This window comes from Larimichthys crocea, chromosome XIII (assembly GCF_000972845.2).
Source record: "Larimichthys crocea isolate SSNF chromosome XIII, L_crocea_2.0, whole genome shotgun sequence".
In the NCBI taxonomy this organism is placed as follows: Eukaryota; Metazoa; Chordata; class Actinopteri; family Sciaenidae; genus Larimichthys; species Larimichthys crocea.
The window spans coordinates 22,940,908-22,956,272 of record NC_040023.1 but is presented as its reverse complement, the minus strand read 5'-3'; the positions used below and the strand labels follow the sequence as shown (position 1 = coordinate 22,956,272).

General features: G+C 39.9%; 1 protein-coding gene across 1 annotated transcript in view; it reads left to right on the top strand.

Annotated features, from left to right (window-relative positions):
- The window catches only part of LOC104926220 (exostosin-1a), a 36,480-nt gene that overhangs the window by 12,832 nt on the left and 8,283 nt on the right, over window positions 1-15,365 (top strand). Inside the window, exons 2-4 of the mRNA XM_010740029.3 lie at window positions 9,719-9,812; window positions 12,516-12,623; window positions 12,876-12,995. Of these exons, the coding sequence (XP_010738331.1) occupies window positions 9,719-9,812; window positions 12,516-12,623; window positions 12,876-12,995 (322 nt within the window). The remainder of the gene's footprint in view (window positions 1-9,718; window positions 9,813-12,515; window positions 12,624-12,875; window positions 12,996-15,365) is intronic.

The following is a 15,365-nucleotide window of genomic DNA, read 5'->3' as shown; positions in this document are numbered from 1 at the left end:
GATATCTCAATGAAAGCTGAAAAGCTTAATGAAAACAATATTGTTCAACTCAGCAGCAGATATTCAATAAATAAGGCATCCCCTCTTCATCTTTCAATTTGACAAGCATTGCCAATGTGTTCGCCAAGTGCCACAAATTTCTGCCAGTTGCTGCAATTTCGCGTATCCTCTGGGATAAACTGCAGCATTTTTCCCTTTTTCCCATCATCATTAGTACTGCCGCCACCCTGTAATCTCTCTTTCTGTCACTGAAGCAATGGGGCTTCACTCTCCTCTGTGGTCTCGTAATTGTGAGGTAATCATCTTTTCCCTCTTGAGAGCTAAAAGACTGTGTTTACACTTCGTTTTTTTGGCGGCTCGACTTGGCGAGACACTAATTTACTCTCTCAGCAGCAGAATGAAGCAGCTCCTCTCATTACTACATACTGGCTTTGCACTTACAGTCGTTCTTTTCCCGGTGCATTTGAAGCTAGTTAACATCAGCAGGTTGAGTAAACTCTAATTTTCTTTCTTTTTCATGTTGTGCGTCATCCAAATGACAAAATAACATCTTTTTTTCCCCACTGGCCTCTTGCGGTATCTACCCATCCATTTTCATTTTTAGTTTAAATTTTTGAGATTTATGTCTCTTCCCAAATACAACTAGTCTCTAGCATGAGATGACACTGAAGCTGAGAGCCCCACAATCAGAAACACAGTCACTCTGCGTGACAGCATTCCACTGTCCTCCATTTCCATCAGCCATCTCCGTTTCATCCCTCTGTGCTTTCGTCACAGTCATGTATTTAGGTCATAGCGTTTGTGTTTTCCTGCTGTTTTAAATGTATTGTATTTATATAAAACTTATGTCCGGTAGTTGTTCCATACGGCCATATTGTCTGCCAACAAAGTTTAAATATTCCAAGCTAGCTTGGCAGTGACACCACCTTCAGTGATCAGAGATATTTGCATTATCCCTCAAAGACCTGCTGAAATGTAAATGCACAGTCCTGCAATTCAGCTGACGTACTAGCTCCTCAGCGGTGAGGCTTCGTTCAAATCTCTCTGGTCATGACGATTTGAATCAAATCAGACACAGCCCACAAGTCCATTTGACGGTGCATTGATAGCAAATTCAGATGATAATATCCCATATTCTGAACTATGAAAGACATTACAAAGCCCCCGTCTCTCTGTCATGGCTGTTGCCATGGTTGCTTTTCCGTTAAAGGGGTGGAGGCTGTCTGTGAGCTGACATAGTTTTTCACCCTGATTAAAAACAAATTGATGTTTGGAGAAGCTGCCAACGTGCTGACACATTCAGAACTCACACAGGTATGCAGACACTTTTAAGGATACACATTCGTTTTAAATAATCCATTTTTGTTCCTCACTTGCGCGGATCATATTTCTGTCCAAATTCCCCTGTTTCCATCTTCTTTCCATTTTATTTTATTTTCCTACACCCCCCCTCTCTTCCCCTTAATCCTCCTCAGTTCCTCCTCACATCCTTCTGTCTCTCCGTCCATCCATACTTACTTGGCCTAGGAACAGAGACATTCCTGACCTGGACTTATCTCTTGTGCTGAACAGCCACTGCAACAGCAGCACTAGCTAGACTCAATCTGCAGTTTGAGAGCCTCCCTCCAAGCTCAGATTAATCTACTCAACTTCCACCTTTGGTTTCCGAGCGAGACACACACAATGGTTGTTGTTTGATAACACAACAAGATCTGTACTTATGCCCAAAAACTTTGCTTAGTTACTTTCTTGAATTGTAGTGATTTTTTTTTCTTCTTTTAAGGGCAGGTTAATAACACATTAAGGACTACTAATACCCTGTTTTATAAAAATCCAGGACACATTTAAAGTTTCATTTATATTCCTCACAATCGCTCTGAGCTATTTCTAAAAAGAGGGCAATTTTCTCCCTGGTCGTTGCAGTCAAGTCATTTGACCTGAACGGTCTGATCTGATGTCTTTATGTTGCAGGACTTTACAAGTCAGCCCTGACATTCCAGCCCTAATGGCTGTTCCATTAACAACAGTCATTTCATTATCTCCAAGACTCCCCTGTTCTGGTGTTTGGTGTCCGGAGAGCACTTCAAAGCATCCTTCTCATCGACCTCATCAAGCTGATGGATGGCTGATTAGAGATATGGGCAAAGCTTCCTCCGAACTCCTAAAGGATTCAGTGAAATTCAGCAGCTCTTTCATGGCCCGAACATTTTTCTTGATGGATGTTGATAAATATGTGCACTACAGTCAGTGTATTGTGTGTTGTATGTGTGTGTGCCGAGCTTACTGGAAATAATTCCAGGGCGTGTATGAGTAGGGATGTTTGTAGAGATGAAAGGTTTTTGCTTTTTGGTTCTACTGGTGAAAGAGTGCTTAAGATGGGTGGAGACAGAGAAGGAGAACAAGAAAAAGAAGAGTGACAGAAGATTCAAAGCATAGTAATTAGGTGAATTAACCTTGGGGTCATGTAGGAGTATTGTAGAGCTTGAAACCACCCTGCTGTGTGTCTGTAAATCTTTTATAAAGCTGTCTTTGAACTTATTAACCAGAAGAAGATGACTGAGCCTAAGGTCCCCCGAGGGAGTGAGTAAAGGCTTTGGTTTTCAAAAAGCCATATTAGTATTGACATCATCTTTGCTCCATTGACTCTGGGTGGAGCAGATGGAGCTCCTTAAACCCTGTCAAGCAGCAATGTTAGGTCTTTCATTGGAAAGGTGTCTTCTCTGATTATAAAGTCATAAACTTTCATCTGTTCAGTTTATGTACTGATGAGAAACCAATGCAGTGATTCCAGTGAAATTAGTCCACTTATTGTAACTGTCACAAATATGGCTCAGAGAAATGAAGCAATTATTCCTGTGCTCCACTGCCACTGATTTTTCTCGTGTTTTTACAATCAGTTTCTAATTAGACATAAATTACTAATGACCATAATGTACTTCCGCTGAGGGTTCAGATTATCATGAAGGGAGGAAATTCCTCCTAGCATGTTCAGATTTTATTTCCATCCTAGAAGACATTTATCACCAGTGAACAACTTACTGGGGCAATGTCCTTTTGAGGGGGAAAAAAGTAGTTAATTTCCGTGTTCATGACAACTGTCTCACGTCTTCCAATGATCCTCATCTTTGCTGATTTTTCGATTAGCCGGTAGAAAGGACTGCCAACATGCCGGCAGCCAGAGCCATCACACTCTGAGCTTCAAAAAGGCTCTCCGGAAACCAGTGGGTGATGTCATCAATACGACGTCCATTCTTTATCCTGTCAATGGGAAACCTGGAAAAAAGTTGAATGAGTAATTATGCATTGTCATCCTTTTTACTTATTTTATTATTATTATTATCTGTGAAGCTCTGTTGCCATCCACTTTTTTTTTGTCCTAGCATTAAGTCAGCCTGAGGCAACATTAGCCAGCACCACTGCTTGGAAAAAAAAAGATGCTCATCTTTCATGGCTGGAGGTAAAACAGTCGAGATGAACTATGCCATTACGTACAAGATAGTGCGGTGAATCTTATTCATAATGGTTTTGGTCATCAATCTCTAATGCGCCTGTCCTGAGGCCACTGGAGTATTTTAAGCTCTATAACTTAAGGCAAATTAGTGTGTCACACTATTCAGCTAGTCTTGCCCCTAAATTGTCTGTCCTCATCTCTTAAAGTTCTGAGGTATTGACTGCATTGCATTGTTGGAATGAAAGTATCACGATGCATTGGATTTATGTACCGCATCCCTACAAGTGCAATAAAACCTCTGCTAACATCTAATGTTTCTGCATCCCTCAGGGATCACTCTCTACAGAGGTCTAATACACTCCTTCTGTACCAGACGCCAATCCACTTTCACGTCTTTATCTTGATGGCTAATTAACCCCATGTAACGTGAGTATGAGAGGTACTCATTAACCCCCACATTACGAGCATTGTGGAGAACAAAACAATCATGTTATGATTGCTCACATGCCTGAAAACACGGTGTATGTGTGTCTATTTTTTCATATGCTGGATTGATGCAAGTCCCCAAGAAAGAGAGTAAATTTGTTTTTATGTGTGAATAAGTAAAGCATCATAGTTTTCCCTCCTTGTGTCCGTCACTGTGTGTTGTACGTGTCTACCTTTTGGTGCGCAGTGTTGTCAGTGTCAGGGAAAACAAAGCAGCTGGCTCTACGAGGGTCTGGCAGTGTTAAAATGTGGCTTTGCTGTGTGTTGAGATCAAAATGAGGCTTTATGGGTTGGTTTTTTCGTGGTGTGTCTGTCTGTGTGCGACATTCTTGCCGTGAATGGCTCTGGCTGTGTGGGGCTCCGATACAGCGTGCGGCTGTCAACTGCATTTTTTTTTTTCCCTTTCTCGTCCGATGACACTCACTTTCACTCGGTGCCTTTCAGGCTGAAATTCCTCTGGCTTGAACGCATAGTCCTGGCAACAGCCAACTGCCTATCAACTTGGCTCAACTGTGACAGAGAAGAGGAAGCAGAAAATAAGATATGAAGTCTGTACGGGATCGGAGAGGGGTGAGAGAGCGGGGTAGAACCAGAGCTGCCTTCATTTTCCCAGATGAACTTCATCTTTTGTTGAGGATTCTGTGTCTGAAACTATTTACAAAACTACTAACTACTGAACTCTTTAGGCCCCTTTCAGGACTTTGTGGTACAGATGAAGACACATGTAATAAATTAGGCCACAGCTGAGCTCTTTTCCCATAAATTGGTTCAGCTTGCTGTTTGAATTACAATAACTATCTAGATTATATTGTGAAATAATGTTTTCATCTATTTGTAAGCATTCTTTGAGTGTTTTGAGCCACTTTCATATTTTATTTTTTTGGTAAATTGCACGTCAGGACACATTGTGATAATTTTTGCAGAATGATGCCAAAAAAAAACAGATGAAAGCACGGGGATTACGAAATCAGAGCCATAGAAATCACCATTATCTAATCCAGTAGCACCATCTGGGCCTGTTTCATACTGAGAATACTACAGCATAGCCAAGAGATGTGCTATTTAGAGCAGTGCCTCCTTTGTGGTCATCTCTCTGAGTTGTCCTGTAAATGTGTGTGGTCTCTTACACAGATTATAAGAGACAAACACTTTGGCTGTTCTTCTGAGTCTCCTCAGGCACTTGACAGAGTGAGCAATGCATTGCTTTTTCACACCCTCCGTTCTTGTTGCTAGGAGACTGGTTGATCTTTTTTCTTGACCGAACTCACTTCCTGTTATTCTTTTCTCTTTCTGCGAATCACACTGTCCCACTTTACTCCAATATTAATACACGACATTTAATTCTATCCATCGATGAATGGGTGTGTATACAAAGATACCATAACAGTATAACAGAATTAAACAGAAAGGCGATGGTTACCACTTTACTGCTGGGTCATTATCCACAGTAAGAGATTTAGAAAACTGAGACTTGAACCATGAATAGACTGATTCATTATTGATCTGAGTTGTAGTTTTGGAAGTGACGCAGCTGTATTTGGAAGTGATGCCGCTACATTAGTACACTTCAGATATTATTCACTCACCTCTCATCCTGTAGATGGAATGAATTGTTTATATCTGGAAGAGAGTCTTTGACCAAAAATAGACATTAGGTGGATTTTAGAAGTCCAATTCTAGTGTTTGAGTAAGTGTTTTGCTTTGTATTGGGCTTCGCTAATAAATGTCCAATATGTATCTTATTTGATATATGCTCCAACTGGAAGTGCTCTGTCCTACTTTTGACCCTTAAGAGGGTCCATGGAAAGAGTTTAGTCTCTCTTGCTTGCTATAAAGATATTGAAGACAACAATTGATTATATCATCTTTGAAATATGGTTTGGGCTTGTTCTTTTCCCCCTTCATTATACCCACTATTTGCAGTCTGTGCTTCCGGTTTATGAGAATTATAGCACCAGAAGCTTTTAGAAGCCATTACCCCTCTAAACCACACATGCCTTTAAAGTTCTTTTTTTACTTATCTATTTCTCCCTCACTCACTCGCTCACTCGCATACACAAAGTGGTCAGATAAAAGAATTTTTCTAAGAGACCATATCTAAAAGATGGTAGTTTCTAACCAAGAGCGAATAGATGGTCAGGAAATGTCAACAGTGTGGTCTCTCTGATTGAACAGTTGGTTGAAGTTAAATCCTCAGTGTATGTGTGTGTGTCCACCACATGCCTTCTCTCAGGATGAAGCTTTGTGCAGCAGGATGCTTTGTTTTGCAGTTTGGTTTGACTGTTTACATGATCTTAGTTTGTTATTTGGAGGTTAGGATGATCAAAATAGCACGCATTTAAACAGATTTTGGTATTATTGGGGAATTTCTGTGCTATTAGTTTCAAATCAGTGTAATACCAACATTGTTTTACATTATATGATGAAATTAAATTTTTGATAATGTGCATAAAATACCCTATTTTTGAAGGGTAATGGCGCTACAGCAAAGTATAATAGTTCTGTCTTATTATTTAAGCTTGTTAGAATAGTCTTATTCTTGCATTTATTCTCTATTTGGATCCCCATTAGCCTTCGCAAAGTGGGATCCACACAAAAACTATAATTAAAAACAAATAGCAAATTAAAAAGACACGGGATGAAGAAGAAAATGCAAAACAGGCCAAAAATGAAGCTCACATATGAAGCAGAGTAACCTGCAATGGAAGTGCAACCCAAATTGTCCCAAGTAAACATCAACAAAAAGGAAAAAAAAAACAAGCAGCAATAACCACTCTCATATCTCCGTGAGGTTTGTCAACTTTTGTTTTTATTGGTTTTTATATGGTTTTAATAATAGCCCTCTACTATAATTCTAGGCTTTGTCACAGCATTTAATCTAGTATTTTGTGTTATATAATAATTGGGAGGGGACAAAAAAGACAAACTCAAGCTCATTACTTTGATGATGTGATTATTAAGTGATGACCAATCTGGTGCTGTGAGACTGCTCGGCTCACCAGCAGCCATCTGCATGCTGCAGCACTCAAAATATGGGCCAAGGCAGGATTTACCTCATATCATTTAGAGTTATTGCTGACTTTGCTGTGAAATGCAGGGTACGACTTAACTCTTCACTGACATCTATCCTGATGTCCTTTTTTTTCTTTTTTACACCACCAAGACCTATCTGTTCAACACCTGTAGGCTTGTACATCTTAAAAATCTGTGCGGAATTAAACAAAAAAAAAATGTCAGGAATTGGTTTATGAAGAAGATATTTTTGAACACTCATCCTTAACTCTGACATGCGGTAGCATACTGTGTGACTGCTCCTCCCCACAGGCAGCCATCTGGAAGAGTAGAGACAAATGGAGGTATGCAGGGAGAGGAACATCTGGTCTTTTCGGAGTTTGCACTGACAGGAAATGTGATGGATGGGAGATTTACACCCAGCTAGGCCCAGATATGGACCTATACTTTGGTTTGTATAGGCCTGCAAAACGGGCTCATTATTACATGCCTCTGGCTGGATTATTTGTTTGTCATGCTTAATGATAGACTATCATATCTGTGATGGAGTCAGACCGATGAAATCAGGTCGCTGTTTCATAATGGATGCACAGATCAGAGCAGCATCTGTGATGCTACCTATCCTGTGATATTTACGGCAGCCTACTATATATGCACTGCATTGATAATGGATTTCTGTGTACATTGTGTGTTTTACTATAGATGGCATCAAGCTTAACTTTAGCTTTTATGCCTTTTGTGGCTGTTAATCTTCTCTAAAGTAACTGTAGTGGTTGTTAATTGTAGATTCTATGAGACTAAAGTGGGATTATCCAGATAGATATTACATAATCACCAATGTTTTTTCAACATTGCACTTGATATTTTACTTTGCACTCATTTGCACCCCCATTTGACAGTACTTAAGGTACTTAGTAGAATGACTATTGCAATGGATGGTGCCTAACAGAGTTCCATCGTGTTCTTTTTAGGCCACGCAGTGAACAAGAGCATTTAAAAGGGCAGATAAAGATTTTCTGCAACTCAACCACAAGAGCATCAAATGTAATGGAGAATTTTATAGACAAGGAACATGCTCTACTTTTCAAGGATGATAAAGGTCCATCTACTACAACTTTCAAGATTTCCGATGCGTTTCCATCACAAAGGGTTTGTCAGGCCTCTCAAAGGTCAGCCAAAATCTTGTGAACTCAGTTTTCTGCTAGAGTCTGGCAAACATTCACTGAGCAGGGAGCCAGAGTAATCTCTAAACAGAAGAGCAATGAGCAGTGTTTTATTTTGAAACAATGGATTAAAACAATAGTTTTCAAACCTTTTCTGGCATGCCCTCCCTGCAGAAGCCCGAAAAAATCCACTCGCCTACACTACCCCACAATTTTTAGCAAATGCAGTTCAAGGTCAGCATCAGCAAACTTGTGTTTGTTCACATTAATCATTCATTTGTTCCACTCCATATTTTTCCCCTTGTCATCCACCCACACCACCACCATCCTGCAGAGCCCCACTGTTTGAGAACCGCAAAGATGTGATTGTACATACATTGCTTCCACCTCTACACCGCTTGTTAACATCAAAGTGTTGCATTTCGTTGGGTTAAGGTGTTATTCCACTCGCGTTTAATCGTGCAGTGATAATGTTAGTCCTAATGAGAATTTGATTTCCAGCTGGCATGGCATCCTGTGGTCTTTGCTAAAGAAAGGAGTTATACTTTAGATTGAAGCGCTTGTTAACAGATGCAATGCAAAATCAATTCAGAAATCCTTTGCTTGACATTTGGAACACCGAAGTCAACAGGTTTCAATATGGACCATGGAAATATGTGATAACTTTTCAGCAAAAGTTGAATTTATTGTAATTTTTTAGATTGGAAATCAACTGTGTCTTACATCTTTATGTATATTCCTCTAACTTCCATAGAGTTAATTGGCTGCCTGGTGTGTCTGCAGTATAAATATACTATACTAAGGGGAAAGTGCATCTATATCCTAAACAATGACTCTCAGCATAGAGAGAAAACACTCCGAAGTACACTGAGAGAGAGACGCCAGAGCATAAGAAATCCATATACACACAATATACAAGAAAGGAGAGAGAAGAATATGCACACACATTCATATTCACAAATTTTCACTCACCTTGACAGCCATATTTACATTCTCATGCAAATGTGGTAATAAACTGTTTCAAATGCAAGCACACATTTGCATAAATGCTTGTTTACAATAGCACACTATCTGTATCAAATCAAACCCAGTCTGATGCATGAAAACCAGGCACCGCACCAATGTGCACTCGTTTGCACACACTCTCCCAGTATTATATCGACACCGAAGGAATTCCAAGCAGCTCCCTTTAATCCAAGCAAGTGCTGACTGAGGCTTAGATTGGATGGAGGGAATGAGGAAGAAAGGAGAGATGTCGAGATGTGCAGGTGAGAGGGCATTGAGTTTAAAGATGGGTGGGGAGAAGGGGAGAGAGACGATCTGAGATCAAAGTGTCGGATTTTCCCTCAAAGTACTTGTGCTCTCCGGGTATTCCATTGTTAACAAAAAGGTGATTTCTGTGTTCGGTTGTTCATGCTGCACTGACACTGTTTCAGGACAGTAAGGTAAAACTAATGCACTGAGGAATGCCAACTTCTGGTGTGACTGCGCATATTCGCTGTGATTTTCTCTTGGTATCTTTATGCATAAAAGTACAAATTGTGTTATTTGATGTGTTTAATTGATTAATTCCTAATGTATTGCGTTGTTTGCTATCATCCTACAGGTACGACTACAGAGAGATGCTGTACAACTCCACGTTCTGTCTGGTGCCTCGAGGACGACGACTGGGTTCCTTTCGCTTCTTGGAGGCTTTGCAGGTCAGTGACGCACCTACAGATGGTGCTCATTATTGTTAGGCGTAGCTGTTAGTGAATTGTAATCAGTTGCAGTAAGTTTGTTATGGTGACTCAGGAGTTTGATTGCGCTTAAAGGTTTCCCAACTTTCTTGCCACTTGGTATGAACTTTTGAAGTGAAAATCCTAAAAAAGGAACCGCTTTTAGATTTACAATAGTTGGAACACCGCAGGTACCACTCCAAGATGGGAAAAACCCCAGTCAAAGTCTGATCCTCTTAGATTTGTGTGCTTAAAATGCTTCACTTTTTAAGGTCTCTAAATTATTCAGATTAATAAGATACTTTTTGGCAGGTTGCGTTGGCAGCTGAGCACAGTATGACCCAACACAAGTGGAACTCGTTCAAGAAAGGTTCAAGAGTGCGTCGGGACTGACGCTATGGTGGCAAACAATAAAGCCATTAATCAGAGAATGGAAAAAGTGATGTACTGAGTTACTCCCAGTAGCTCTTTCCCCCACTGCCAGTCATTTTGTTATTGTCTAGATAGTGTTGATACAGCTGCCTGTGACTCATTGTATTCACTGCTCCCCTTTCCATCTTTTTTCTTGTTGTTTTCTTCTTCAGCAGCTCTTTTTTTTTTATTTTTTTTTATAGTTTCTTCACCCTCCACCATGAGTCATGCCCTCCTCTCCTCTAACAATACACTTTTTAATTCTAGTACACATAGAAAAAATGGTTAGGAATCAACAAAGAATCCGAATCAATAATAGCAATGGTATCATTACTTCATGGCATCATCAATTCCTGTCCCTAAACACGTCAGGCTGAGCTGATCTGCCAGTAATTGCATACGTGCTCCATCCAGTGTGACTTCATAAAGCTTTTGGGGACTTTGTAAAGTATTCTTGTAGTTTAGTGAATATGTCTGGGAGAATGTGGACAGTACAATGAATGCATCAGTGGCAAAAATCAATATTTATGTCACGAGAAAAAAACAAAAAAACAACCAAAGTCTTGGTATTAGTATCCACTCTTTGAGTTATGTTTGTGTCATGTACTGTAGTCCCGGGAAAACAGCAGAGAAATAGTTAAGGAAGAGAAAGGTTTTTGGCCAGTACAATAAGAAGGATGCCTTTTGAGTTTACAGTGACTATTGACTGCATTGAGGAGGTAATTGCACCACTGGGGAGCCAAGAGAGAAGCTAGTTTGAGGTAGCATGCGGAGGTTGGCTGGAGTGTAGGGCTGGACCACGGCATCTTTGCACTCGCAGCCTTATGCAGGAGCACAGAAGTTGAGGGAGGGCAGGCGGACATTGGAGAATTTGGGGAGGTTGAAGGCAAGGCAGGAAGTAGTGCAGTAAGCAAGAGTGTAGATGATAACATGATTGAACCAGAGCTGGGTTTGGGAGGAGGGGTTGACTGATTTGGCAGATGATGCCGTGCGCAAACCAGCAGGATCGGGTTGTACAATGCAGGAGCCAGGACAAGGTTGTTTGTTCTACGTGTTTGTAATATGCAGTGAGTTAAATTAATGAATGTTTGTTCTGTGTGTGTGTGTGTGTGTGTGTGTGTGTGTGTGTGTGTGTAATGTGATGGGAGAGGGTTGAGCTACAGGAGTCTCTAGTTGATTGCTCTGTGTGAGCAGATAGGTGGTGAAAGCATTTCAGCAAATTGCTGCCTTTGCTAATGACACAGAGGAGATTAGACGAGCACTGCAGTACTTTGATGCAGGAGCGTTCGTGTAGTGACCAAGGCCAGTCACGCAGTACATGTACTATCCGTCTATTACAAACACACACATACAGACTTAAACTCAATGCACAAACTTGCACACACGAATGGATGAATGGATCCACAGGCCTAAAATGTAGGACGTATGTATTTCGATTACATTTCAAATTGATCCATCCATTTGAATAACATAGCTTTAAGTTAACTTTAACATTTAACTTTAACATTTGTTGTGTTCACAATTGACATATTTATGTAGATTTTAAGGAATATGAATAACAAGTATTCAAACACCAATATGTGCACATATTAGAAACTTGGACATGGACATGACCAACATCCCCTAGTTGAGAGAATCGTCTGCATTGATGTTTAGTTTCCTTTTGTAACTCATGTTATTGTCAGAGATAGCTGCAAAATAGATTTCTCACAATATTTTAGCATCAAGGATTTCTGCTACAACATTATATACGCAGCTAATTCACTTATTTGTGAATAATTAATATTTAACTATATTTACATTTCTATTTGATTAGAAAATAAATATTAACACAAGACACATTCAGAATGCAGGTATTTGCCTTATGGCTATAGGACATACACACTAACAGGGACACACAATTCATTGCAATTTCATTAATCTCTCAGACACAGGGGTTTAATGTTCAAGTGTGTTTTGATGTTTACCTTCTTTTTCCGCTGAACATAATGCTCATTTTAATGATGACACTGCCTAGTACATCAAGGTGCTGTGGTAGCTCTGTAGTTAATGGAAATCAAATATGAGTCGCCCCCATTGGTTAAACTGCCTGATTTGATTGCTTGGGAAATGGACTGTGAACAGTGATGGCATGGGTTTGAGGAACATAAGCCATTTAGTAACTTTTTCAGTTTCCCAGTCTATTTTATTGCCCGTAGATATATAAAAACTTAACATTCATCCCATTAACCCACAGTGTATTTTGTGTGTGTGGTTTCTGTATTACTCTTACAGGCAGCTTGCGTGCCAGTGATGCTGAGTAATGGCTGGGAGCTTCCCTTCTCAGAGATCATCGACTGGAATACGGCAGCTGTGATTGGGGACGAAAGGCTGCTATTACAGGTAGAAACGTAATACACGTCTAAAAGTGGATTTATTCAATAGTTTTGTCAACAAAGAAGAAACGCTGACCGTCATAGATGCTATGTGTTGGCCTCTTTTGAATTATCATTGTTTGAACTGCAGATTGTGCAATTGTTCTGCAGGTGGTGTGCTAACACTTGTGGATTAAATGACAGTATCCAGTGTATACTATGAGTGTCTGTTTTTGTTCTGACTGTACTAATCATGCACATGTGTTCACTTCTGTTTCAGATCCCCTCAACAGTGCGTTCCATTCACCAGGATCAGATCCTGTCCCTGAGACAGCAGACCCAGTTCCTATGGGAAGCTTACTTCAACTCTGTGGAGAAGATAGTACTGACCACACTGGAGGTACACACACACACACACACACACACACACACACANACACACACACACACACACACACACACACACACACACACACACACACACACACACACACACATTGCACTATTGGCTGAAAATTGTTATAAGTTCCATGTTGTGCTACATCCATTATACATTGCTATTGTACAAATCTTTGCATTGGTTCTTATTCACAGCAAAATATAAATAAAACTTTTTTTATCCATAATTAAATCAGCACTGCTTTCATTTCACTGGAGAAATCCAGTGACGCATGTACAGCATCACTGTTTTGGAAATCTGAGTTGACGCTGGGCTGTGACGGGGAGGTAATGTCAGAGAGGTTCTTCTTCTCTTGTTACAGTTTGTGGTGTGTTTTTTCAGGTGGTTGAACAAGTTAGTTGTGCTACTGAAACACAAAGTCTCGTGCACTCTTTGCATATGTTTTGTTCTTGTTTAACCTTACTTGTACACTACAAATACTAACAACAGATGATTCTCACCCCGGTTCCAAATTGTCTAATCTTTTAAAATTGTATGGTGCAAATCTTATCAGTGCCTTTTATTGATGCCGCTTTTTTTTTCTGTCAGTTGTGCATTGCAACACAATGACTTCAAGCTTGTGTCTGTACACTGATCGAAACATGCAACAAGGAGTCACGGCAGAGAGGAAGAAACGGTCCCAAGCGTGACTTCCTGTACTACTGTTACTCTAATAATAAGACAATAAAATAATAAAACAGTTGCGTTGATGCTGAAAATTTTGAAGTTGTGATAAGCTTACAACTGCAGGCTTTGCAGATGGAGACATAATACCCACAATAAAACTGCTCCACACCAGATTGAAAACCAAGAGGGATGATATATATTGTTGAACACTGCTGTCATGTTTTTGAGGTTGTTTCTTGCTGTGGCTTGGCAATCAATCATGTCAGTAGTTTGTTCCTGTCAGAGTCCATTTATCTGTATTCTTCCTGGTGAGTAGCAGGCTATCATACTGCTCTGGGGGTAGAATTACAAACAAGCAAAGATGAGACCAGGGAGGAATGAAAAAGGATAAGGGAGGAAGACACAGATACAGATAGGATGTGGAAATCTGGCTGTAAATAAAGCAGTGGGTTTTTTTTGTTTGTTTGTTTTACAGCTTTTGTACTTCTTCAAATTCACCGGCCTCGATCAGCAGTGGTCGGCAATCGATGCAGAATGAATGTGAAATGTATGAATGTTTACAGTTTAAATCAACAAACAAGAGACCTGCTGCTGTCAGATGCAAGTCTTTTTGCTGACTGCAGTCTACAGCATTAGTTGCTGTCCTTAGATAGTGTTACAGAGGCCTAGTCCCCAGAGACAGGAAGTCAGGGCACCACTGGGATTTCTCTGTCAGCAGGGTAAAGTTACAGCCCCAAGAAGCTGATCTTCGATCTGTTTACGCTCTCGGTATCTTAACCCTCTTCCAACACATACCATAGTACTAGACTGGTAAGGGGTCAGTGTTTTGGCTTCAGATGTAATCTATTAGTGAGCTACTATTAGCATGGGATTCTAGATTGCTGTAAACAAGGTAACTTTGCTCGAATGTCTTTTTGGCTTTAATAGCCTACAAGAAGTAAACATGGTTTATTTTGCTCTGTAGCTCCTAAGAATGCTAAATATTTTATTAACGTATCCTCTCACGGTATAAGAGTCTTAGAGCTTGGGTGGAGTGGGAAGCAGTTGATGTTTGTAAAGCCTGCTCGAGCATTGTAAGTGATACTGGGCCAGACAAACAAATAAACTTGTGAATTTGGGTTAAATCTATGGAACAGTTGGTGCTAACTCACTTTCCTTTGATAAACAAAGTAAGTCTTGTACTGTTTAATTACATCCTGACTTTGATCTCAAACATAACAGCCTAACTGAAATGATAAACATTTGATGAGTACAGTGGCTTATGAAATGATTGCACCTTTGGCTGTAAAATAAAAGCAAAAGGAGCTGTTCAAAGTCCTTTTATGGCTGCCTGTGTTTCTGGTAGTTTTCCTCAATTCTCACAGATGAGAGGCCAAGGTTGATGTTTATTAACCAATGCCTGCCACCTAAGCCAAGCCGGAGTAATTGAATTGATGTCATATTTGTCCATTTCAATCAATTTGTTTTTTTCCTTGCTTACAAAACAAATTATATCTTGGTCCAAATTGAAATTGAAGTCAGTTGTTTAGCATTAAGGTTACTACAAGTCAACGTTGTATCCAGACAAGATCTGGGGACTTTAAAAGAACATTACACCTGTCACAGTCAGAAAAAAATGTGCATTTGATGAATATGTATCCTCATTCATTTAAAGTTTGTTTTTAATGAAAATCTAAAATTCAATATACTAAATTACTATATATA